Source organism: Telmatherina bonti (genome assembly GCF_933228915.1).
Source record: "Telmatherina bonti genome assembly, chromosome: 4".
Classification (NCBI taxonomy): domain Eukaryota; kingdom Metazoa; phylum Chordata; class Actinopteri; order Atheriniformes; family Telmatherinidae; genus Telmatherina; species Telmatherina bonti.
The window spans coordinates 13,598,323-13,624,904 of record NC_136622.1 but is presented as its reverse complement, the minus strand read 5'-3'; the positions used below and the strand labels follow the sequence as shown (position 1 = coordinate 13,624,904).

The 26,582-nt window shown below is 38.0% G+C and overlaps 2 protein-coding genes across 2 annotated transcripts; both read right to left on the bottom strand.

The window, feature by feature from the left end:
• Positions 1-298: 298 nt before the first annotated feature.
• On the bottom strand, positions 299-12,457 carry LOC306754421 (protein-glutamine gamma-glutamyltransferase 5-like; the record flags this gene model as incomplete). The annotated part of the gene is made up of 13 exons (XM_079238439.1): positions 299-455; positions 1,553-1,692; positions 3,160-3,320; positions 3,498-3,710; positions 5,601-5,840; positions 6,072-6,175; positions 7,627-7,762; positions 9,214-9,391; positions 9,683-9,811; positions 9,911-10,029; positions 10,110-10,346; positions 11,154-11,348; positions 12,418-12,457. 13 exons carry the CDS (start codon positions 12,455-12,457, stop codon positions 299-301), a joined length of 2,049 nt encoding a protein of 682 aa, XP_079094565.1.
• Positions 12,458-17,340: 4,883 nt separating this feature from the next.
• Positions 17,341-26,373, bottom strand: e2f1 (E2F transcription factor 1; the record flags this gene model as incomplete). Its single annotated transcript, XM_079239371.1, has 7 exons — positions 17,341-17,579; positions 22,320-22,602; positions 22,710-22,824; positions 23,851-24,018; positions 24,412-24,631; positions 25,703-25,802; positions 26,122-26,373. 7 exons carry the CDS (start codon positions 26,371-26,373, stop codon positions 17,341-17,343), a joined length of 1,377 nt encoding a protein of 458 aa, XP_079095497.1.
• Between the last annotated feature and the right edge of the window lie 209 nt (positions 26,374-26,582).

The window sequence follows — 26,582 nt, the reverse complement described above, 5'->3', positions numbered from 1 at the left end:
CTCAGACATTTATAAACTAGTAAAAGAACCTTCAAATTGATCCTGAAACACACAGGAAGTCAATGCTTACAACTAAACATTTAAGACATAAAAACAATGCTTTACTGTGAAAAAGAGAAGTTTTGTCGTATTTTTCATATCACTGTGTTTCAAATGAGCATGCAGTCTCTGTGGTATGTCTTGTCTTTCCTCACAGAAAAGGACAAATATCTTGTGTTCTCTCCAAATTGGTTTCATTGTATTCAAAAGGTAAAGGAGATTTCTTTCTGAAGCTTTTGAGATGAGGGGCTCTTCATCCTCATACAGCTGTGACAGAGACTTTCTGGTAGCTCCTGGAAACAATCATGGGGCTGTTGCTGTGTCTCAGCGTAGCCACCAGCAGTTTAGTGCCAGGAGAAGTGGCCATGATGGACACCCCCATCTCTATCTTTTGACCTGGTTGCAGGAAGACCAGCCTGGGGGAAAACAAAGAACAGAAACTCAGAAACTGCTGCCTTTTTAAAGACTAAAACTCACTTTCAGCATTTATATAAAGCTGAAACACACCAAACCCTTTGACAGTTTTTATTAAAACAAGAACTTTTCTTGTTGATTTCAACATAATGACCTTATTGACGATCACAAGACATAAAAAGAAAACAGGCATGACTGTGACATAGGAGTCCCTGCAGGTTCCCATCATCTTTAAAAGGTATATACAGATTACATGGAATGCCTCACATGCAGCAAGATAACACAAAACTACTGGCAAACTGTCTAAAGAGATTTAAAAATCCTGCATTTTATTTAACTATTTTGGAAAAGTGGTTGATCCGAAATCCATTAAAAGTCATAAAAAGTAAAAATTTTCTGTATAATTAAAAAAAAAAAATCCTTCAGGTTTCATAAAAAGTTGTGTTTTTATATTGTGCTGCCAAAAGACAAGAACAAGTGACAGATACAGGCACAAAGCTGCTCTAGCGGTAAACAGCAGACAACTCTGTCATATTCCAGAAAAAACATTTTAATTCATTCCTGGAACACAACATCCTGCTCTGAGTAATTTCAAGTTTTATTAGATTCAGTCTGAAATATCTATCTATATCTATCTGCTGTCATTTAAAAAATAAAATTGGAAGACTAAATATCCAAAGCATTCAGCTTTTCCAAAAACAAATGTCCAAATTAAGATGTTTTTACCAATGTGCAGAAAAAGCAGACAAGATTGTTAAACATATTCACTGTAATTCCATAACTTATGGGCCATGGTGGCTTGGTCAAGGCTACAAGGCTTGACAAAATAATTTGGATGTAAAAACATCCTCTTGCATCAACACACCTGACAGCATTCCAAACAGCATTCATAAGAAAAGCAAAACACCAACCTTTCTTTTTCCCAGGTCGGACAGAAGACATGCATGACACTTCTGGAATGTAATCACGAACCGGACTGTATCTTTTATTGTCTGTTTTATTACTATTTATCTCTGGAGTCATGCAAGCAAATATTCATTTAGGTGGATGATTTCTTGTGCTTCTTGATGCTGTAAAAAAGAAAAAAAAAATCACTCACCTGACTTCCTGTTTCTCCTGCATCAAGCCAGATCCCTCCACAGTCAGGACGGCGCCCATTAGAGTTTTAGTCAGCTCATTGGTGAAAGTCACCTGGACAGCATGTTCCTTCCTCACCTGGATGATGTCCCCGCCTTCGATCTGCAGAGCAGTCATATGATCTCACACAAAATGCAAACTGATTGATAGCTTTAACTGATCATGAATACAGATTTTAACGTCCACATTGTGCAGAACAAATATCAAACTGCAGGTCATGAACAGAAAGGAAAATTAAAGATAGTTGTGTTGTGGATGCACAGAGGTAAATTAAAACTGTGTTTAAGAAATCAATTAATGTAAAACAGCATGAGTTTTATAGGAAGTTAAGCTGAAAACTTTCTGTATTTTCATTCAGTTTCACATGAAATGTTAAATCCAGTTAACTTTAGTGCCATGGTTGATTTGGTTTTTGTTGGGAAAAAAAAATCCAAACATACAAGCTGATAATATTGGAATTCATTATCTTGAATGTTTACTAAGAATACGGTCATTTCCCCGTTAAAGCATTAAGGGAATAAAAATGTTGCTTTTGGCAATTTTATACATCAATCTGAGGATGCTCTCCTCTTTTATTTTCTTTCCTCAGAAAGTTAGAAATATGTTTGTGGAAACTGAGACACAAGTTAGGATTATGTATGTTTTTTTTGTTTGTTTTAGTCAGCCAATAGCCTTTACAATCACTGAGCTTTATCTGAACGGCACCAAATTATGAGCAGTAAGAAAAATCAAACTAACATTGCTGGAAATTATTTAGATAATTGAGAGAGATACCAACTAAATGCTATAATACTAAAATAAATAAAAAGCATACACACCTTTCTGTATGATATATGCGTAGCAGCCCAGTAAACATTAGACAGCACACAGACAAAAACAAATTAAACTAATCTGCTCTATATAATATCAGCTTGGGTTGTTGCATTGTATCAATTCAAATTATTTAAAAGAAAGAAATGTCAATACTGAGTTCATCCTTATGTGACTTGACTTCCTCTAAAGAAATCATGACATTGGAACTTCTGTATTTTACCACTCATGTTCATTGTAATTTGATCACCAAAAGAAAAGAAGACAAACAGAGGTTGCATTAGTTGGTGATTAGTTTTCTACTGATATTGCAATATTATTGTTATTGTCCATCCATTGTCCATCAAGAGAACCCTGATATGTATGTGAAAGTGGGATTTATCGTTGTTTCCAGTTCTATGGTGTATACTGAATATCGAATGGGGTGTCAAGGGCTTCCAGCTCTTCAAACCGCATCAACAAACATCTAATAAAATAGGTAAGAGGCAGATAAGAGCTGGATAGATGAAGATTAATGGTGTAACAGACATGAGACTTTCTGACAGACGAATGAGCAGAATTTGTATTTTCAGCTCTAAAGGAAATATTTATGCTAAATTTATTCTAAATGAGGATTTTAAAAAAGATCCTGTTGTTTAGTCATATTTAGATGTAAAAAATAGAATTTGAACAATGACTAAGAAGAATACGGAAGGAGGAAAATACTAAATAATTCATTTGAAACACTGTGAGAGCTGAAGAGGATGAAAATTGCTGTACCTCCATGGTTATAGGTGGCGTGCTTATACTAAACTCTTTTGCAGCCATGACTCTTTCTCTGGTACGCGTGTCTTTTATCACAACCGCCATGTTCACCATGCCGTCACCTGCCAGGATGGACTCGTACTCAGAGTAAGGAATGCTGTGGTGGAGTGTCAGCACTGCATATATCATAGGGATGTAAAACAGACATCCAGAGCACATTAATCATGTATAATGTAAAAGTAAATGTCATTGTGTTTCAACATTGCTGCAACAAGGACTGCATGTTTGTAATACAGTCAAACTGGGTAATCCCTGTTACACTACTGCATGCGAATCATGAGTCTGTATTTCACCTTCCCAAGGCTTGATGTGCATCTCTTTGTGTGTTTTCCAGAAGCTCTCCTGTGGATTTCTGTTGTACTCTTTCAGCTGAGCGTTGACATGCTCCATCAGAGCTCTGGTGTTGCTTGACTGGTTTGTGACTGTCACACACATCCGGATGCTCTCACCCAGTAATGGCACTCCATCTATGTTTAGGGACACCTCCAGACGGGGTGCCATTCCTCCTGGAGATAAAAGGTACATTTTTTTTTTATAGATATGAAATTTACTTGCTGTCTTTACTAGTTTATTTATTGTCTACCAACAGGAAGGTTAGAGGATCAATTCTGGCTTCCCTTGATTACCTGTCTTAGTGTCGTTGGACGAGATACTGAACCGCTCATTGCCTGCTAACTCTAACCAAAGTTAGCAATGATCCTGCTCAACACTAATAAGTTATCTCTATTGACTGGCCACTAACTTCTGCCTTATCTCAGCCATCTCATACATTATTTTTCTTGGGCACGCCACTGGTTCAAATCTCACTTTACTTTCCACTCCCTGTTTACTTTTGCTTTCAGTAAATAGACACCTGATACTAATTTTACCAGGTAATAAATGTGTAACTGGAACAAAAAGATACTCAAATACAGCTGCAACCAAAACTTTGAACACACTTTCATAAAACTAAAGGGTGTTCAAACATAACACATTCGTAGTGCACATGACCATATTGCTTATTAAATGTCAGAGGTGTGTATGACCACAGGCTACTCTGAGATTATGTGGTTTGTAAGAACATAAAATTTTTTTTTTTTTTAAAAAGAAAGTGATACCACCACTGCAGCTGAAACTTGCTACCAACTTCAATCACCAAATGGAATTAAGAGGTTTTGACTCTATTCTACAGTCAATTAGCAGATGCTTTTTATCCAGCCCAATAGGCACATCAGGGGGAAACTTAGGGTTAAGTGTCTTTCCCAAGGACACTTCAGCACATATGAAAAAGGGAAACCTAGAACCGATTGGCCAACATTCCAGCTGAAAGACAACTGCTTTTCTCCTGATCTACAGTCGCCCCTTTCAGATGGATCTACTTCAATGAAATGATGCACTAAAAACATGTAAACTGTAGATGTACTGTTTTTAACAGCTTTTAGTAATAGAATAAAAGTACATAAATAGAAATCATAGCCCATAATAAGGAACATTTGTAAAATTAAAGATTTCCTTCTATAAAAAAAAAGAAAAAAAAGAAGCAGAATCGTAAAAAAAAACTGTTTATAGACCTAAAATGCTGAATTGGCGTGAACTTATTTCTAAAAGGCATGGAGATATTGTAAATTGTACAGGCCAGAACACAGTGGTTAATTAAAATGAAATTAAGCTTACCTACTCCATCCTCTGCTCTACGGGATAAGTCAAAGGATGAGAAGCCCCGTGTTGAAAACGCTTCTGAGAAATTGCCGAGACAAGAACATGAAAACGACTAAAGGATTCCCAGATCATAGTAAATCCATTAATATGTTGTTGGTATAAGAAAACATAAGAAAGCAAAAGATCTGAAATACCATGTGGTTCCACTTTGTATGAGAACTGTTTGTTACCTATCTGTTTGCTCATAGAGATCGCTTGCAGTTCTTTAAAAAAGGAATAAAAACAGGGACAAAGACATCACACTAGTTGAGAACAATGAGAAAGAGTCTTGTTGAAACAAGCTTAAAGGTCAAGTATGTAAGATTTTCAACATTTTCTAAATAAATTAACTAATAAAATAACTACAATCATAATTAGATAGTTTTTTGAACATGTAGGTTCCAGTCTGTCCGTATTTGATGCGTTATTAAATTACAAGTTTAATTAAGGACAAATGACAAAAAGCACTTTTTTTTTTTACTGGTAGGCAAACATTTAAGAAGGGTCTTTGTCATTAATTAAACTTGTAATTTAAAAACACATCAAATATGGACAGACTGGAACCTACATGTTCAAAAAACTATCTAATTATGATTGTAGTTATTTTATTAGTTAATTTATTTAGAAAATGTTGAAAATCTTACATACTCCACCTTTAAATCTGCCAATGAACAAAATGACTATATTTTAAAGATTTTGAACAGATAGATGATTCTTACTTTTTATGCCCTTATAAGTCCGAGTCAGATTCTCTGGCTTATCTGAGCCGACGCTTTTGGTACAAATCAGCTGTCCCACCTGCTCAGTGTGCACTGCTCTCCCCACAACCAGTCCATTTTTCACAATCAGCTGAATAACATCAGCATCAACAGAGGCATAGAGGAATGGGGTGTCGTATTGTGCACCAAAGCAATGCTGCCGGATGGCTGCTACTGGGCAAGGACCACAGCGGAATATCCCTAAGAAAATTAATAATAGTTTGTCTTTTGTTTTTGTCTTCTAATTTGGTACCATAATTGTTACAGGATTCATTCATTATACTCTAAAAGTAAACTCTCGTGTCCTGTTATAATTAGGTACATCTTGTTCAGTGTTTTAATATTTGTTTCAAATCTTTGATAATGTAAAATTAAAAGTTTATGAAAACTGAATAAGCATCATAATGTGGCCTACTTTAGGCAGAAACCCACCTGCACTTCTCTCCTGGGGTGTTGGGTCCACTACTTGCCAGCCATCAAACTCTGCACTTAGGTCTGATCTCCTCATCCAGCACTCCAGCCACACATGGAAGTTCCTGCAATACGTCAAACTATGCTTTGGTGCAAAACTCACTCTTTATGGGCAGAAATGCATAGACTGATAGATATGGAAACACATGCTGTATTCCTGACTTCCAGTCATTCAGACCAGTACGCTTCCAAATTAGTTTAATCTTACAAAAAGAAGAAAAAGCAACAAGACATTTTTTAACACACTTGAAGAGGATTACTAATAAATTTATGGATAAATGTCTGTCTATCATCAAGATCATAGACATCCTATATACATAGACGCCTCATTGTGCGCTGGAAAGTGAACCAGCGTTGTCGCCATATTAGATGGGTCTCCAGTTTTGAGTCTTGCTGCAGAATCAATGTAGTTTCCCTCCATAACTGTTTTCTGTGGATCAACGCTTATATATTACACACAAACAAAACACTTTTCTTCATCGTTGGTGTATAAATAATGTGTATACAGTGAATAATCTACTAAATGCAAATAATAAATCTTACCCCTTTGAGGTGTTTGTGGAAAATATGATGTTGATGCTTCACAAAGAGAGTTTTATATGGTCTCTTAATCACCTCCACCAAGGGGGTTATGTTTTTATTGTTTTTATCGGTTTGTCTATTTGTTTTCAAGATAACATAAAAAGTTATGGATGGATTTTCATCAAAGTTTCAGGACTTGTTGGAAATATGAAAAGGAAGAAGTGATTTAATTTTGGTGGTGATCCAGATCATTGTTTGGATCCAGGAAATTTTTAAAGGCCTTGGTGGAGGTCTGCGCTGTCCGAGTGTTTTTCTAGGTAACTTTTGAATTGCACAATTTTTATACAATACTTTATTTTCAGACTTTGTACAGCTGTAACTCTATATTGATGAATTAATAAATGTAAAAAAAAAAGAGAGAGTCAACCGTAGTCAAGAGAAAGCCAGCAACTATTCCTGTATTTTGCTCAGCATAAGGTTGCAAAAACCGGCGAAATATTGAAAGCAGATAGAGTGGAATACATTTCACAAGGTTGAATAATAATTTGTCAATTGACCAGATAAAAATAGATATATAAATCCAAATTCATCAATAAACAATCAAGCATTTTAGTATCAAATTCATTTCTACATTTATTAATATTGTAGCTACCTTTTGTCTCTGTTAGATAGCATTATTAAAAATATTTTAGCACGTAATTTTTCATGTTTGACGGTGACCTGTATCATAACAATATATCTCTCCTTTGTAACAAACCAAACTGTGAGAAAAATCTTGTAAAAATTGGTAAAGTTATTGTTGTGGTTGGGCCTACACCTTACAAATAAAGGCATAGGAGGCGCATGGGAGGCCAATCCAAGATGGTGGCATAACGAGAGGTCAGCTCGTATAGGCAGTGTGATACTGTGTGGTGTCTATGTGTGTATGATGTCTATGATCAAGATGTCCAGACAGTTTATTTATATTTATGGTAAAAGAGCACATAGCACCTACCAAATGTTGTCCTGTGATAGGTTGAGCTTCTCCCCTATGCTTGTGTAATACTCCTCAATTGTGGTGTTGGCATCACTGTCATGGGCTGCATTGAAAACTGTCACCACCCTGGATGGAATCCCCAAGACTCTCATCACTGGAAAGGGGAGGGGGTGGAATCAGTCTTTACCAAAAAAAATATATTTTCTTTCAAGGCATCAGGGACTATAGATGGCTTTGATTTACTATTATTTGTCATGATTTTGGGTTTAAACCTGGTGGCTCTACATGACCTTCCTGTTTAAAGAGTGCATGTTCTCACTGTGCATGTAGATTTGTCTTGGCTTGATAATGAACTGACAACCCCTATCGGGTGTAACTTGCATTCTGCCCAAAGTCGGCTGTGCAAGACTCCAATCTCCAAACTATAAATAGTGCCAAGCTAAAATAATAAATATAATAATAATAATCATCATCATCATCATCATAATCATCATAATCATGAACATAATCATTATTAAAAATAACAACTGATGTTAAATATTGACTCATTTACTGATATCCCCTATACCGATTTTGTCCAACTCTTAATTTAAGATACTGATATTAACCAATACCAATATTTTTGGAGCAAGTTGTGACAAACAAAACTATCTGTAAAACTATTAATTAAATCTCTTATATTTTGTAATTTTTAATTTAGTGAAGACTTGTCTGAAGAGTTAAATATATAATATGTGCATATTGTGTAAAAGTCGTGTCCTCAAAAAGTAAAAACAGATACTGTTAATTTTGGCGATTCTATTTTAATGTCAATATTGGCCGATAATATTGGATATATCTCAAATAATAATAATAATAATAATAATAATAATAATAATAATAATAAGAGGAAGAAGTCTTAATTGTTGCTTTTCAAACAGTTTAAAAGGGGACACTTGTCAAAATGAAGGGATCAAAATATGGCATTGTTTATTAAAAGAATAACATAAATGTTTGTTATAAGTTTGACAAGCTGAGGTTGTTTTTAAAAATGCCAGAAACTATTGAATATTTAAGGAAAGATCAATGATGTCTTTAGTATAGTCTACATACTGTCAGTTGTAATGTCAGTTGTCTTGGCTCACTCCATAAGTGTAACAACCTAGCATGAGAATGATACAAAAGGGAACCAGGAAGTTAAATGAAATGAAGCAAAAGGGTGAATAATAAGTCATTTTTTTCAGCTTTATCTGAAGAGATAAATTAGGCTTACTGTCTCATCCTTATCGTTCAGTCTCAGAGCCTCAACTTTTCAGCACAGGATTTGTCTTATCATCATATAAAGAGTCATTTCCATTGCTACATAAAAAGGACTCTAATAGCTTACGGAGAATATAATGAAAAAACACATTTTCTGCATTTAGAATAATGGAGTATTTCTGATCTATTACTACTATCATCAATGTAGTGTGTGGGACAGAATGATAATGGACCTTGCAACAATGTATGTTTCCTTAATGCAAAAATAATGATAATAATAATAGCAAAAATATAACACACTGGCAACCCCAAAAAGATTGTGCATTTGGTTTAATATGCATTTTCCTTATGAAATATTGGAAGTACCTGTGCAGAGCACTGATGCAAAGACCCAACATTGTCCATAGCGTACGGGCCTACACTTTGATGAGACCCACTGTTGAAGGATGTCAGCGCTGCCACTCCAATCTGTTGGCTTCACACCATCTTTGTAGCCGCCATGCCACCTCCCCTCCAGAATTCCTAGATCATCATTATGGTTCACCTTAGACAGAAGGAAGAGCATCCCTCAGCTTTAAGTCTCTACATACTGTTAAAGGGAATTTGTTGATAAATTACAGTCAAATTTTTTTGTTCCCATAACTGTATGCGGATTCAGTTTATAAAGTTAGTGGTCATTTGTTACTTCTATGTTTTGTTTTATTTATTTTTTTTTGTGTGTCTTTTTTTCTTGTTTTTGTTTTTAGATTTCATTATGTTCAAATAAACTTTTCAATCTAAAAAAAAAAAAAAAAAAAAAAAAAAAAATTGTGACAAATTTTGTGTTGCCTCTCACCATAGCACAGATAACTCTGCTGAGGTACACAGGATCAGCACGTAGCATGTAGTCTTGGTGGCTATTGTTCATGTGCTGAGGGCTGATCTGCAGGAGTGTCAAACATGCTTCCAGGACTCCAGGCTCATACTGCACACAGAAACAAAAATGTTGCTGTACTGCTTTTCTTATCTGCAGATAAAGTGCATGAATCCACTACAGCTGTGTGTTCTTCTGTGTGCCACAAACCTGACCAAATGACCACAGCTGCTTACTAATATTTGCACAAGTGCCCATGTATACCAGTCCGTAATCACTCTTGACATACTCATCTAAATGGACATTCAGAGGCATGTAGACTGGATCCTCTACAATGACAGAGATGTACAATTAGGTTTATAACAAGATTATAACAAAGTTGTGGCAACAACTTTTATCATGCTCCCACCTTTCAGCCAAGGGTTGCAGAGCAGCACAAACTTCCCAACAGCATAAGTTTTTCTGTGCTGTATGGTGTCTATGTGGACAAGGAGGTCATACAGAGCCACTGAGGATAGAACAGGGGAGCAGACGTAGATGGTGACTGACTGAGAATGCCTCTTATCAGGGTACATGACGGCTGACCATCCGGGGTGGCCAGTCCTCTCTCCATTGAACAGAACTGGGATCCTCTCAAACAGACTGCCTGTGCAAAGAAAACATGACAAGATATTTCTTGCAACCAGAAATTGCAATAAATGAACAATCAATTGCTCCATCCATTTATTTATAAAAAACATTATATGTATGTATGTGTGTATGTGTGTGTACATATATATGTATATATGTATATGTATGCATACATTCCCAGTATTGAGTATCTGATTGCACATATTGCTATAAAAGACACACCTAAATGTCTAAATTCAAAGAAAAATTTTCACAAAGACATGCCTTTCCTTTCAAGGTAACAAACCATCATCATCCTATGCAGGCAATGTGATTTACTGGGTTCAGAGTGAATCTGCCCTTTCACTGCATTCTGTCTTAAAGCGCTTGAAAACCAGTCTGAGAACATATTTGGATGTAATTTGTCACTTCACCCTCAAAGGCAATTTGAAAGTATTAATTTGAAAAATACACTGTTTTTCTCAGACACACGTATGAAGAACTGGGAAGTAAAAACAAAAAAAGTCCTGTGGTTTGACAAATTTGTAATTCTGTTCAGAAATGATGAATGTTGCATTTCTCAGGGTAAAAAAAGATAGATCAAGGCTGTTATGAACAGTACAAAAGCTTGCATGTCTGCGTTGTGGGGGTGCATCAATGGACACAGAAAGTGGGATATTTGCATTAGATCAAGAAAACCACTTATGCTGAATGATGAATGCAGAATTTTGCAACCACACATACTGCATTCTGTATGTACTTTATACTACTTATTCTTATTCTACTTGCAAAAATCACACAGTTTAGATTTTAATTTGTGCATCTTCTTCCCTGATGTTCATACCTAAACAAACGTCCAGGACCATCCGATCAGTGCAGGGATTCCACGACCGGCCGTGCAACAGCAGAGTAAGTTTGAAAGGTTTCCCTCGCCGCACCACCAGGTGCTTGTCGCTTAGCCCCTGGGTTTCATGGGAAATCTGGTTGTCATGGGTCTCAAAGTTCACAATCTTAAGCCTAATGTGGCAGTTGTCAGTGCCTGCAAAAAAGAAGACATGACAGAAATTACACCCAAAGATTGCCAGGGCGGTAAAAAAAAAGAAGTACAAATCTCACACATGAGTAATGATTACGTCAGTCTTTACTTCTTATGTGCACAAGAAAAAAAGTAGAGAAAGCTAATTCCTCCTTTAAGAGGAGATGATACTGATTTGACTATTTGGACCACATAGATATGCGGATAATATGTATTATTTTACTGAATTGATAAATTAGTCAATTATATTGACTTTTTTCTTTACAAATCACATTTATAGTATATAAAATATATTACTACCTCAAAAATACTATTATTCTAATACGAGCAATGAAGAAATTTTTACCACTGATACACAACATTTGTTGATTAAGTAGAAATCTGTCAAATATTCCAAATAATTGAACTGTTTCTTTCTGTTTCGTTGGAGTTTATTTTATTGTTGTTGTTTTTACATTGAAGTCTTTTGGGTTCATTTTGAAAATTAAAATATTTTATGCTTTTCTTCTAATTAATCACTGAAAACTGAACAGATTAACCTTAGTATAGTCTCTTTCACGTAGCTGCTATTTTGAGAATTTTACAAACTAAAATAGACATTGGAGAATGTACATTCATCTGTGATGAAAACAATAATTTAAGACGGGCGAGGCCAGCTGCAAGACATACCAAAGTTCAAAATTCCTTTTTTTTTTTTTTTTTTTTACAAAGGATGGTCATACTTTTTGATGGTATAGTCTGTAATAGAGCAACATACATGGCAGAAACTTTTCTGTTATGATTTATTTTAGGAATATATACATTTCTTTAAGTATGGGATGTGAAAACTTTCCCCACCACTAAACATAACAAAATGTAAAAATAAAAAACAATAACCTAAACTTAATAACCCTCAGATCTTGTAGTTCACTGAGAGTGAAAAGATTATTATTTTAACTGAACTGTTATTTTGTTTTTTGTTTTTTTTTTGTAAATCATCTCGAGATGGTATTGCCGTGATTTGACGCTACATAGATAAAGTTGAAGTTGAAGTTATTAGGTTTAGGTTGAATTAACATTGATTTGCACTCACCACGGTTCTTGTGTAGTGCCTGTTGCTGCATGCTGTCCATGTTCTGACTGCAAGAGTTGCAAGTGACTGAAGGAATGACAAACCTGCTCCACCGTCCCTCATATAAACATTCCCCTCTCTCTCTCTTTTCTTGTGATCGTCCATTCACTTTCTTTTGTTTGTTTCGTTTTTTTTTTTTTAACTCCCACAATGATGTGATGCAAACACCATGTAAATGACACTGCAAGAGTTACACAAGAGTTACCCCCCTCTTGTTACTATTTAGGGTCAGTCCTCTTATTTAAAACAAGTGAATGATCCAAATAACGTATAAAAAAAAAAAACACATATACTATGAGAATAAAGAATGAAGGATGGTGTCATTTTAAGATTTACAAGTAATTTCTCCTCAGCTTTTCCACTCCCAGTCTGACCATTCAGCATATTTGATTGCCATGGTGAATTACTTTAACTAATATCAAAACAGTCTATATATTGCATTTCAAAAGAATAGCAGCTTGCTTGTTTCAAAACTAATGTATATAATGTAGTTACAAGTGATTCAGCTGATCTGGGAAACTTAAGGCATCAAAATTCCAAGTCATTCTGAACACACCTTTTTTCCAAAATACTTGGCACTAATCTTGTTTCAGGTCTCCATGACTGAGCGCTGATAATCTGTCTAGGTAGCTCATATGGTATGCTGATTCATTTACAAAACACTCTCAAAGAGATTGTTGTGATGGTGGATATTCTTAATATTACACAGAGGAGGCCAAGATGCAGCTTGACCAGACTGCAAAGGAGAGCAAAGACAAACAATATGGAACCCAGTGCTCTATAGTTAAAAATGTGGGACATCTGCATTCAACAAATGCTTTTATTCTTCCGTATGAATGCTTGTTAATCATCCATCAGCATCACAATTACTGTAATTATTCATGTTCTTTAGGAAATATTTCTTTCTGGAGACACCTTATGATGTAATAAACCAGCTGACAGTTATTTCAGAGGAATCAATGTCACTGTATCAACAGTAATTTGCATACACGCCCCGTTTCTTTAAGATGTGTCAAATAAACTAACAGATGACACACATGAGAAAGTCTTTTTTGCTTTTAGGTGAACTATCAGTACTGTATCATTTGTAGAGCTTATCTGCACACAGTGGTCCTTCACACTCACTTATTCACTATAGTAACTAAAGATGGGTAAAGTGAGCTGCAACAGCAGCGGTGAATGGAAAAAATCTTATTTTACAAGAATGGGTTGAAGTGTTAAGATCAGGACCAGGATCACAGAACATGGATGGATGGATGGAAAGATGGATAAATAGATATTTATTCATCCCCAAAGGGGAGTCTTATAGCTTAATAAAAATAAAAAACTCACTTTTCCACCTCTCACAATATTAATATTACATATTAAAAACTACTAAATAAATTGAACAGACAGACAATAGATTAAAATCACAATAAAAACAACATTAGAGATGCTTGAAAATAAGACGCCACTGTCCCTAAGATGATGTGTGTACGTGTGAAAGTGTAAGATTCAGGAGGTTTTATTAAACTGTCAGTGAGGATGAAATCTCTCCTGAAACGCTCTGATCTTCAGCGCAGTGAAAGGAGGCGACTGCTGCTTTGCTCCTGAAGACATGCATTAAAATGATTCCTCAAGTAACTTCTGCTTTTGTCTTAATTCTGTTCAGCTGTTTTTCTGCAACATTGTAACTAAATCCAACTCCTGCTAACTCATTGCTAAGAGAAAACTCAGATTTCCTGCATGGTGCCCTGCTGACAAAGAAAGACTCTCTGACATCCATCTGTTTGCTTACCTACATGTCAACTAATTCACTCGCGTCACTGGCCATCACGCCGCATAAAGATCTGTTTGCCAAACATAAAGATACATTTAGATTTTAAAATGTTTTAATTTACTGAATGAAATGAAAGAATGAAATTAAAAAAATAAAAAAAAGTGTCTGTCTGCTCTTGGGTCCATTACTCTGTGTATTGTGACAGATATAAAAGGATTATTAAAGGTAATACAAATTCACATAAATTATTCAACGGAATCTTAAATTGTGGGAATTTTACCCTTAAATAAGACACCATTAGATGGTATTTTTCATTTCATGGAAACAAACAAGTCCAGTCAAAATAGTTCTTTTATTCATGTCAGACAATTTCATATAAATGCGCATACTGGGACCCATTAGAATTTACAAACACAAACCCACTTTTTTTCTTTTTTCCAAAACCAGCATAAAGCAAAACAAAACTGTAAAAAAAAAAAAAAAAAAAAAAAAAAAGTACAAAACTGATTAAGTTTCTAGATAAACCACAGTTTCAATTAATATATATTTGCAGCGAGACTGACAAAAGGCCGATGTCAGTTCGTAGCGTTTGTTTTTATCCCAAAGTGATTTCAGCAGAAAGAGGAAAACAAATTGGCGGTGGGAGGGGATTAACATCTCATAGTGTTATAAAGCCAGAATCCAACACGTTTCTCAAGAAATCAAATAGAAATCTGACTCATTTGTAAAAATTTTAAGCATAATCGATAAAATTAATACCAAATAATTGCTTTTTTTTTTTTTTTTTTTCCTTTTTACATATAGAAGGTGCAAATTTTTTCAAACAAAAACTTCCAACAGATCAAACACAAAATCACCCACAAACCAAGCACTCTCTCACCACAACAGCACACAAAGCTCTGGATTTGAACGCTTTCCGTTTCTTAGCAAGGCACTGAATGAGTCCTGCAGGAAACCAAAAATAACAGTCTATTAACAGGCTAACAACATAAACAGTTCAAGGTTCGCTGCAGCTGAGTCAAAACCAGAAATGAAGGCGGAACTTTTCCCACATTACATGCTCATAAAACTGAGTTTTACTAGCTTTAAAAAGTCCGTTGAAAGGTTTTCTGATATTTATGATGGATGCTGGATTTTAAGGTTTCGATACAGCTGTTGATAAAACAGGACAGTAGCTGAAAGGTTTAAACACATTCAGATAAAATGGCAAAGAAAATACTTTTTGACCACTGACTGAATTGAAAAAATTAAAGAAACTTACTGGTACCCTTTTTTCTTTTCTATAAGACCAATTTAAATAAATATTAAAACAGTCACGACATGCACATATCCACACATTAACACCCAACACTCGAAGAATGGGAAAATGTTAGCTTACATAACTTAAGACAAGAAAAAATAAAAACAAAAAACATGGAAATCGATCAATTTTATGTACAATATCAAATTGCAGGATGATTTTACATTATACGAAATAAAGAAAACCTCTTATGTTGATCTGAACTGAAAGAAAAAAAAACAAATCCATTCAAGCTTTCTCCTCAAAACACAACAGACATATGTGTAGACCAATCCTGATGTGAAAACTGCAGAGAAATGAGCACAAACTGCTCATTCTGAGCCAAAGTAAGATGAACCATCCTTTACCTGATAGTTAACTGATTTAAGGCATGAACATTAACTTTCTGAGCTGATCTGAAGTGCATATATTGAATATCAATTCTTTTAACAAGTCTACAACTTACGCTTAATCCTTCCAAAAGCCGAAGATGCGGCTTAACTTTAATTCACCAATCATGACACTTGAGCCAGTCTGAACACTTCCTGGAAACTCTGAGGGTTTCATGAGGATAAAAGCACAAAATCCTGCTTGGAGTTTGAAGATTTCCGTCTACATGCCGCTGATGAATTTCTCCCGTTTCCCCATGAATGTTTCAAATAAAAACCTAAAAGTTGCCTGTTAAAAAACCGACACTGAAGCCATCTAAAAACACACACATTCGTGTTTGCAGCAAAAAGCTTAAGGACTTTGAGCACCTGAGACGACGGCAAATCGCTTCCTCAACCAATAGAGAACATGATCAGAGCTAGTCTTCACCTGCGAGCAAAAATGTTTTTCCTCCTAAGACAGCCATTATTTGCTGTGACAGCATTTCTATTTTTTTTACATCATCTAATGATTTTAGATCGCTTAATATAAAAACTATCATGGAAAGGTTTATTTATATGGTTATATGTGCTCTTCAAAGCAAAAGTAACCATTTTAGTATCTTCTAAGATTTTTGTTACTATTTCTTTAAAAACCACAAAGATTCAATTCCTCAACAAGTTCATATAATCTAAATTAGTTGCTTTTGTGCATTATTTACTGGGGGGGGGTAGCTGGGAGTCCACCTCGCTGGGGCCTTCAAATTACCAGTTCCTAGAGGACAGCTGTGTTACAGGATCCAGTTTTCCAAGATTCCAGTGTTTTCAATTATTTGGGGGGGGGGGGACCTCTCTCTTTCCACTTGTTGTGCTCAATCCTCATGAAATAAATGTGGTCATGGTCTGACACAGCATCAAACGTTCAAGGAGTTTTCTGAAAGGTTGATTCCTGAATCTAAACGGTTGCTATGTGATGCCAACTTTTTATCCCTCCTTTGCAGAAACTGAGCAGTCTCAGAAAACAGGCTTCAGTTCTGGGATGTGTGTGAATCAATGTTGAGGAAACCAACCGTAAGAGTCCAAAAGCCACACATGCACACAATCACCTCCACTATTCTCTTAGATAAAACATTATTAACAACATCCAAAACCTCACTTGGTACAAAATATCAAAATAAAATTCATATAAATAATTTAAATAGCTATGCTAAAGCTAACACCTTGGTCTAAAATTTGAAAATGGCCACATAGAAGTGCTGATAAGATTCTGTACAATTTGGGGAAATGAAGATTTTTTTGCAGTTGGGTTGGTATTTTTGGGGATCATGACGTTCAACACTTTTCCCAAAACTCACAGTTAAATCATGGCTTTCTGACACAGATTCGTCAATAAAATGTTGGCTTGCAGCGTTCCTTCACAGGTGAAGTCCAAAACTGAGAATCATTTGCGTCCTCTTCTTCTTCTTCTTCTTCTTCAGCTAGCCATCTCCCAAAACATGCGATAAGTCAAAGTCACAATCGAACAGTTCACTGATGCCTTCGTTGTCCTCCAGTCCAAAGTGGTAGTCGTGACTCTGAGGGGGGGAAAGGTTGATGAAACTGTCCAACGTGAGAGGAATGCCCTCTCCGTTCAGGAAGTCCGAGGATGAGAGGGGTGAGAGGTCAAAGTCGGCAATGTCTCCAAGGTTGGAGAAGGGGTCACCTCCCAGGATGGACTCTGCAACAGAAATGACAACATGAAAGACAGTGCCTGACAACAAGGACGTACGTATAGCCTCTGTTGCAAAACTTTGCCTTGGCCGCTTCAAAACTAATTTTTCTTTATGCAATCTTAAGTACTTTTGGACCCATTAGGCCACTTTTCATTGTGCTTCAGTTAAGATTTTTTCTCAGAATTCACTGCCATTGTTTTTCATTTATCATCTCAAACAATGGGCAAACCAGGCCCAAACCATGAATCTACCACCACAGTTCACATTTCCTATGATGACTGAATGCAGGATTGTCTGTTTCACAAACTTAATTGCTCCAATTTGCTCTCATTTGTCAAGCAATGTTTTAGTTTATCAGAACAGAATGAGGCTACCCTGCTAACTTGTTAGGTACAAACATATTGACTTTTTATACCAACACTAGCTATAATGTGACTGCCAAAATTAGTCACTTAGGGGTGATTACAGGACTCTTGTCAGACGCGCTAAATCCAAACAAAGACGGTCAGGAACCTTTGCAGTTCAGGTGTTTATTTACCCTCTTAGTTAAAGATTCACTATTCGATACATTTTTTACTTAGTTTACATAAGTCCAGTTTGCAAATCCTAAGAAATGTGGTCAACAGAAAATATCAGCATCCACCATCACCCTCTCTCTGGACCAAGCAAAACCAAAATCCCAGACACACACACACACACACACACACACACAGACAGCTCTTTTTCAGCAGGACCTGGTCTAATGTGGTTAAGGTTCCCAAAAAATAGTGGAATTGCCTATTTTAAACACACACCAGATGCTAAGTTTAGCAACGTCAGGCTGCGTCGCTAAACATTTGTGAACTCACACTCTACAATGATGTAAAATAACATCAGGCATATTAGTTTTAATGCATCTTTAAATGATAGCATGTCCTTTCTGAGTTGTCATCAGGGCTACTCGGCTACATTTTCCCTCCAACACCACCAGCTTGTTGGAAGGCTTTGGCCAGTGGGCCGCACATTCCCTACTGCCCTTACCATTATATTAGATGTACAATTACCACAGAGCACCACTAACTTTTAATCACTGTGATATTACATGGTGGCTTTTACTGTAAATAAGTAAAGATTTACATAAGCAGTTTAGGGTGTCAAAACCCTTTAGAACTATAAATGTAAAATTGGTATCAAAACTACCAACTCTGCTGGTTGTTTTAAATGTTTTTTTGTTTTTTATTTTGTCTGTAGAACATCTGAGCCTGATGGATATTTGCTGACAGTTTGGGGTGGGTCATCTTCACATTAGATGCAGGGATTGGCTTCAGCACGTCGATGTGTGCATTACGGCCACTTCAAAAATTACATGGGGATGTGCACATCAGCATCGTTTATTCAGTTAATCATGAATCAAACAAATCAGAGTTGATGTTATTCTTCATCTCAGCTAATAAATATTTTTCTTTTCTTTCTTTAAAAGCTCAAACTGGTTGTTTTATTCCAAGAAAGGCATAGTTAAATGACGCCTGGTCCCAGTAATCTGCAGGTAATCCTACCTGACTGAATCTAGGTCCGAGGTCAATCTCAGGTATGTTTTATTGCGAACTGAATGCAGCATTTACTCATTTCATTACCAGATTTATTACTCCGCGTCTGAACAAAGCAGTATGCCTTTTTTTTAAGATGGTAGGAAAACTCCTGGTGTTAAACATAAAAACCTAAAATGGCTCTATTATGCACACTTTAGTCTAATTTATTTTCATATGCAATTCCAGAAAAGCAAGAAATAATCAAGCATTTTTCACATTCCCCTTCATTATATATTGATCCTCTCAGATCAGCCTCTGCCAGAAACAAGCGAACAGAGAAAGCTCCGCCCAATGTGGGGAAAAACTAAAACCAATAGTTTCCATCGCCATGGAAACCGAACGTAGCAAATACTGGAAAACTCAAACATTTAGGTGATAAAAAATGGCGGTGCTTATATGTCTGATAAGTATTCCACACGCCCTGCGATGGACTGGCGAGCTGTCCAGGGTGTACCCTGCCTGTCGCCCAAAGCCAGCTGGGATAGGCTCCAGCTTCCCCGCGACCCTGAATTGGATTTAGTGGTTCAGAAAATGAATGAATGAATGAAGTATTCCACACTAAAACACTGTAGGAAGCTCAGAAAACTAGAAATAACAGAACAGAGCCCCTTTAAACCCTGCAGACAGATGTAAACCAGTTCCCCACAAACCAGTCACATTGTTACATATCAACCAGTTCTACCTTTTCCACCTCGATGGTACCTGCCTGCGACCCCAACGGAGTCAGAATGACACCAACTCTGCTCAAGCAGCATCTCCTCCTCTCCTTTTTAAGTTGCCTCATCACCTCTGCTTCTGTTATGCATGATTCCCTGATGTTTAAGGGGGGTTGTGATCTTCACACACACACCAAACTACGCATTGTTGCTGTTTGTGGAGCTGGAACATCTTCAATCAACACCATATGTCTGACAGCTCCCCGAGCAGGGAGTGAACCGAGCGCTGCTGCGATGCTTGTTTCACATACGCCTACGGCAGGCGGAAGAAGAAGTAGTACCTCCTGATCCTGGAAGTTTAGGTACATAAATGTTCGTATAGGAAGTCATTTCACTACTAATTCTTCTCATATAAATAATCAGAACAAAACGTAAAACCTGTTCTTACTTACCCACTTCATTTATTTATCTGTTTATTTGACCGGCACAACAGTCATGAGGCCCATCGGGAATCCTCACAAACATCCCAGTTAGACGCTGACATGCGTGCATACTTATCACAGTTATTGCATTTTCTGCGTTGGCTGTCAACTTTTCCTTCGAATGCATCGTTTTCATAAGTAGCTGGTGTTTTTAGCCTTCCATCAGCAGCGTAAAAGTTAGAGCTACAGTGTCACAAAGTGCTGCTTTACAGTTTAGTGACTACTGACGTGATTAATGTGCTACATATGAAGACAAAAGCAGAAGTAGACCGACGCTGGCTCCACGTTACACCCTGTGTTTAATAGAGAATTTACCCAAGAGCCTTCAGGTCAGATAACTTTTACATTGTTTCTATGATCAAAAGGATGACCCCCCCCCCCCCCCCCCCATTTATTTTTATCAGCACTTATTTTATTTTTATTTGATAGGGCCAAGTATGCTCCATGAACGATGGCAGCATTTTAACCAAGGCTAATTTTCAATGCCCGTCCCTAGTTAGGCCTTACTACAGTAACATCGGCCAATCATAAGCCTTATTGTTTGCTAATCCGATGCGGAGTGGAACCATTTTGATGAAACTGTACCACGATTACTGCAGATAAAGCCGGAGTACAATGACAGGTTCAAAACATGGACGCATCAATGGAAGCTAAAATCATTGACTGGATGTTTGCCATAAAAACACCAGACTTAAAAAAAAAAACCCCAAAACAAAATAAAACAGGATCAACAGTGAAGCTTTGGAGGAGGAAATGCAACATAATTCAGACTTGTTCGCCTCTGGGTTTGCTGTCATGCTGCTTGCTTTAGCGTTCTCATCTCCAGCGTGAACACAACGAGACAATAAGCCAGAGGATGTTTTCCTTCAGGAAGCTCCCAAACCCTCCCAGTAGTTTGGTCTCAGTCGTGGCTTTAGCAATGTTGGACACAATCTGGTTTGCTTGATATTCCTTCTGGAGCAGTGAGCTGCTAAAGTTCTCCTCATTGGTGCAAATGATGAAAGTCACAAATTGACTAGCTACTTTCTGCTCACAACAGTCTTCTAAGGAGCTCCTCCGGGACTTTCTCTCCCTCCGACTCCCGGCTTCCTGCACTGCAGCAGCACGCCGAGCTGATCACACAGCACTTAGCCGCATGTGGTCCAGCTTTCACGGGGAGTGAACAACTTGTGTCACCAAAACATAAAAAGTTTGGATTTACAGCGGGGACTTTTTGTTTGATTTTTAATCTACTTTGACGCAATAAAAGTTGGTTGTTTATGGATTATTCTTAATATGTGGTGTTATGTCTGATAAACAGAAGACATGAAAGTGACAAAGGATTCCTGGCAATTCAGCTGCACGGCATGTACAGCATGTAGCTGCAAACAATTCTGAGTTCAAGGCCAGTAAATCCCAAAGCACTGAACAGAGCACAATGACCACAACGGAGGGCCACAGACAACTCTGCTAGTGTGTAGAAAGGATGAAGGGATAATAATATTGAGACATTATCAATGAAAATATTGACCACTTAGGTTGACAAGCTCAAACCTCTCTAGAGGAATATAAACCTGACATCTTAAAGCATGATCAAAGCACACACACTTCCCCAGTTTCTTTAAAGGCATTATTTGGTTTCTATGGAGAGGAATGAAGGAATAAAAAGATTTATAATGTTATCCACTCAATTCAAAGCACATATTCAATTACAGTATATTTATTTCTGTGGTCTTAATATGTACTTTAAATCAACACTGGCCAATGATGAGAGAGCTCTATGCTCAATGTGCATTTTGTTAATCTATGTGTGACGAGGACCCTGAAAGTCCGGCTATCGCACTGAGCCCCTTCTTCTCCATCCTGCACCTGCATCCAGTTGGGTTGGGTTGGACTGAGTAAAATATGGCTGTTCTGTGACGGGGTGGAGCAAATCTGCAGCAGTTTTGCTCTACATAAGGAATAACTTCTTACTTTTTTTTTTTTTTTTTTTTTTACTTTTAACATATTTTAAAGAGCATCACCTAAACAAGTCTAAATAAATAAATGGGAACACCCACCTGTGTCCCCTCCTAACGCCAGTGAAGATGGTTCCTGCTGGGAGGCTGCCGTCACTGTGGATGACGTGGATGTTGGTGATGACACAGCCACGTCTTGGGCTGCTGTGCATGTTCTGGGTTGGGGCTCCTCAACACTTTGTGCAAAAGGAGGGATATGGGAAGGGTCCATGTTTGTTTTTGAAGGACTGCTTCCTGTCACAGGGCTGCACACGCCAGAGCTGTCTTCTGGACAGAGAAAGACGTCGATTGGACCTCTGGAGCTCTTTAGTGACACTTGGTAACCCTGAAAGATGCAGAGAAATGAGGAGCGCTGTCAAATAAAGCAAATGCAGAATAAAAAGTTTTTTTTTAAAAATGAGAGAAAAAAGTTCTTTTTTCCAAGGCCTTCACCTCACTGGGCTCTGAAACCTGCATCTGGGTCTCTGGCGGAGCTCTGATCACCATGACCAGCTGGTCTGGGGAGTCAAAAGACTGCCTTAGGTCTTGGCAGCGAACATATCCCAGCGTGACGAACACACCAGTTAAGGATTATAAATCCCTGCAAGATTTCATCTGAAAGAACTCGACTGAAAAGGCGGACGGAGTTCAGGATTGTTACTGAAAAGCACCGTGGCAAAGCTGGCTGTCGTATCCATCTCTAAAGCTGCACCGCAACACTTATCTGGACTGTAAAATGGCATTTCAGACACTACAAACATGTTCAGTTAAACCAAAATGTTCTGTTTCGGCTCCACTGGTGCTTCCATAATTACTTTAACTACTGACTAAAGCTTGCTCCATCCTCCACGAGAAGCAAGAACTTTTTTCTTGTTCTCAAGGCCCAGAGAAGAAAATGACGTTGTTTTGTTCTCGCGGACGCGTTAGAAGACAGTTCACGACACACCGGGCTGGCAGAACTTTTTTCTTGCGGGGCTCCGAGGAGTATCGTGTGATTGGTTGAACATTTGAGGTGGGCGTGGTTAACATAGAAAAAACACAAAGCGGAGTTGCTGCTTCTTTTTGCTGTTGCAGGTAAAACGGATTGCTTTGATAAAACAGCTAATCGAGGTGGTGAGAAAGTACGAACATTTTGACATGTGGCATTAAAACACTCGGACCCAGCCGCGTGCACGACCCGCCCTGCCGCGGACGAAGTTGCTCGTTAAATATGAAACTAGAAAAGCGCTCGGAGAGCGGAAACATCCACCAAGCACAATGTTAAAAAATCCTTTTAAAACATTCCTGGATCCAAACAGTGATCTGGATCACCACCAAAATTTAATCAGTTCTTCATTTTCACATTTCCAACAACTTTTGAAATTTTTATAAAAATCCCTCCGTAACCTTTTGAGTTATCTTGAGCAAAAAGACGCCGGGAAAAACCTAACCTCCTGGGCGGAGGAAACAACCGGGTTCACTGCACAAAGCAGACATCGCCCCCTGCAGTGATCCCTCCCGGCTGCAGACGTGCTTCTCATAGAGAATGTAACAAGCTTTAGTCCATCACTGTGACTAGTCTAAGCTTAAAGCCACCGGTTAGGACAGATGATACCGGTCAAAAGGATATTTCTTGTTATGTGGATCCTCTGTGAGCAGCCGAAGCTGCAGGTGGCATTTGGAGATGAGCTCATCCAGCTGCTCCTCAGCCTCTGTGAGGTCACACACTTCCCTCTGTAGCTCCTTATGGCGGGACACCAGGGACGCATCAATTCGATTACCACTGCAGGAAGGGGCCACACAGAGAAGCAACAACATCATAACTTAGAAGTTAAAAGGTAATTGAAGAAATCCACAAAGTTACTGCCTACATGCAGGACAGTCCCCGTCCAGTTTCATCAAATCCAGCTTGACAGTTTTTGTTTAATCTAGGAGGAACCTAGATTAAACCTAGTTAAATATGTGAAAGAAGCCTCTAAACCAGACAGCATCCAGATTATTATGGCTTTTAAACTTAAAAAGGTTCCTTCCTTAGTGGTATTTTGGTTTACAGCCGTAATAACATGGGTATACTTATACCTACTTATGAGTTAATATACCATTGGATTCTTCCTTTACTGCATTTGCGCTTCTGATCTTATTAATGAGTTGTTTGTTAATCTTTTTTAATACTTACAGCCACTGGATGTTGTTCTTTGACTTCTTGGAGATGAGCTGGATTCCCTCAAGGACGTTGGTTATGTCATAGATGCGTCTCTTCTGGACGTCCAGGACCTGAGAGGCCCAGTTCAGATCCACCACGCCGTCGGCCGACTGAGACAGCAGGTTCAGAAAGCGCTTGGTGGTCAGGTTCAGCGAGGTGTCATAACGGGACTTCTCTGTTGCGTTTCGTGGAACTGGAGAGAAAGAGGATGCACATAGGTTAGAAAATCCGAGCAGTCCAGACATCCTTTCCACGTAAAAACGCAGCTTTTAGTCAGATGAGCCTTGGAATCTCTCTGAATAAATGCATTTACAACGTGGCTTCTTCCGTGTTTCCCCCAACCTGTCACACAAAAACAAGTTTTCCTTTGACACAGCAGCACATGGAAAATGTTGTTTCATAGCGCCAAGCAAAATCACAACTGGCTTAACAAACTAAAGATACAAACAAGCCACTGTGCTTTTCTCCTGCTTACATTAGTATTGAGAATGGACTGAACAGGCCTATCCTGAAGTGCCGTGACAGACTTATGCTAGATTACACAGTGAAGAAGAGCATCCCGTCTCTTCACCCACAAATCTCAGATTTATCTCGTCGGATCTGAAAGAAAGTATGAACAACAACTCACAAGAAAAAGTCGGGCTAACTTTTTTTTTTCTTCTTTTTTTAAATTAAATGAACCATTTGGCATTTCACAGAAGTATCTGGTGGGGAGACGCTTCTGTTCGAAAAGGTCTTGTTCAGATGAGAAGCAGATCATACCATGTTATGTCGTCGTCCACATGTAACACAATAATGTGTTCATTTATCACTAATGATTTCATCTTCTTTTTGTGTCAATAATCTTAACACCTGGGGAGTTCTACCTGGTGCAATGTCATTTATTCATATACGGCTATTCAACTCGGTGCGACTGGGGCCGCAGTCATACAGGTTTTCAATGTATCCCTGCTTCAACACAACTGACCCAAATTAAATGGAGATAAAGAAAATGGATGACTAATTGTGACACCCTTTGTCTTCCTTTATAAAAAAGCATCTGTTGTTGTTCAGGCAGACAAATAGTTGCCATTATTTCTCATGGTGAGCCTGCTGGAAACAAAGGACGGCAGGCTGTTGTCTGCATAATAAAAAAAGGACAGCTGTTGTTCAAACAAAGACTGCTGGAACCAAGGGCAAAGTATGGATGTATGGACAATGTTCTCATACACAGCTGTCTTTCAGTCATGTTGTGATTTTTAGGTGGTAAAGGTAGGTAGTATACCTCTAGGAGGAGCAGGTGTGGAAGGTGGCACTTGGCCTGTCGATGGTCGAGTGGTGCTGACATACTGATGGTCACTATCCAGGTCCAGTTTTCTCTTCACCTAATCACATACAGGAAATCCCAGAAAGAGACATTCATATAGCTTAAGTACACTTTTATGGTATTGTTATAAATATAATGTCATACCATTTGTGGATTAAAAAGATGAGCTAAAAGTGAAAGAGAGTGAGAAAGGGAACGTGTTCTGTAAATCTCCAAAAAACAAGGCATCTTAAATCAACAGGTGGACGGATGTGAGCTGCTCTGCTGCAAAGTATAAAGCATGAAGCTCCTTATTTAACCACTTCCCTTGCTGTTGTTTCACTCTCTCTCATCTCCATCCCCCCCCCTTCCTTCCATATCTCCCCCATTCTGCTCACCGGAGGTCTTCCCAGAGCCGGTCGTCTCTTGTCCTGGAGCCCCACATCGGCAGGGCCCTGTGGCGTGGCAAACAGCAGGATTTCCCCCGTCGTAGTCGGGGCTGAAGCAGGGTGGAGTCCTTCATTGCTGGGGCTGGTGATGATCACTATCTGGTGGTCCTCACCCAGGTCAATACTCCCAGAGTTCAGTAAAGTCTCAAAGTCTGCCAACAGATCCTCAGACGTCTGTCCTGTTATCAGAGTTTCTGACATGGCACTGGGTCACAGGGTGCTCCCTTATTCGACAATGGCTGTGCTGAGGATTCACAAACTAAGATGTTGTAGTTTGAAGGAGTGTCAGCACCTACTGACATTTACTGTAGTCTGTTAACTTGTGAAACAAAAGTGAAATTTCCCTCTGGGTTGCAGGAGTTCACTGATCACTTGACATTTTCGTCCCAACTGTTCCTCTTTTTTTTTTT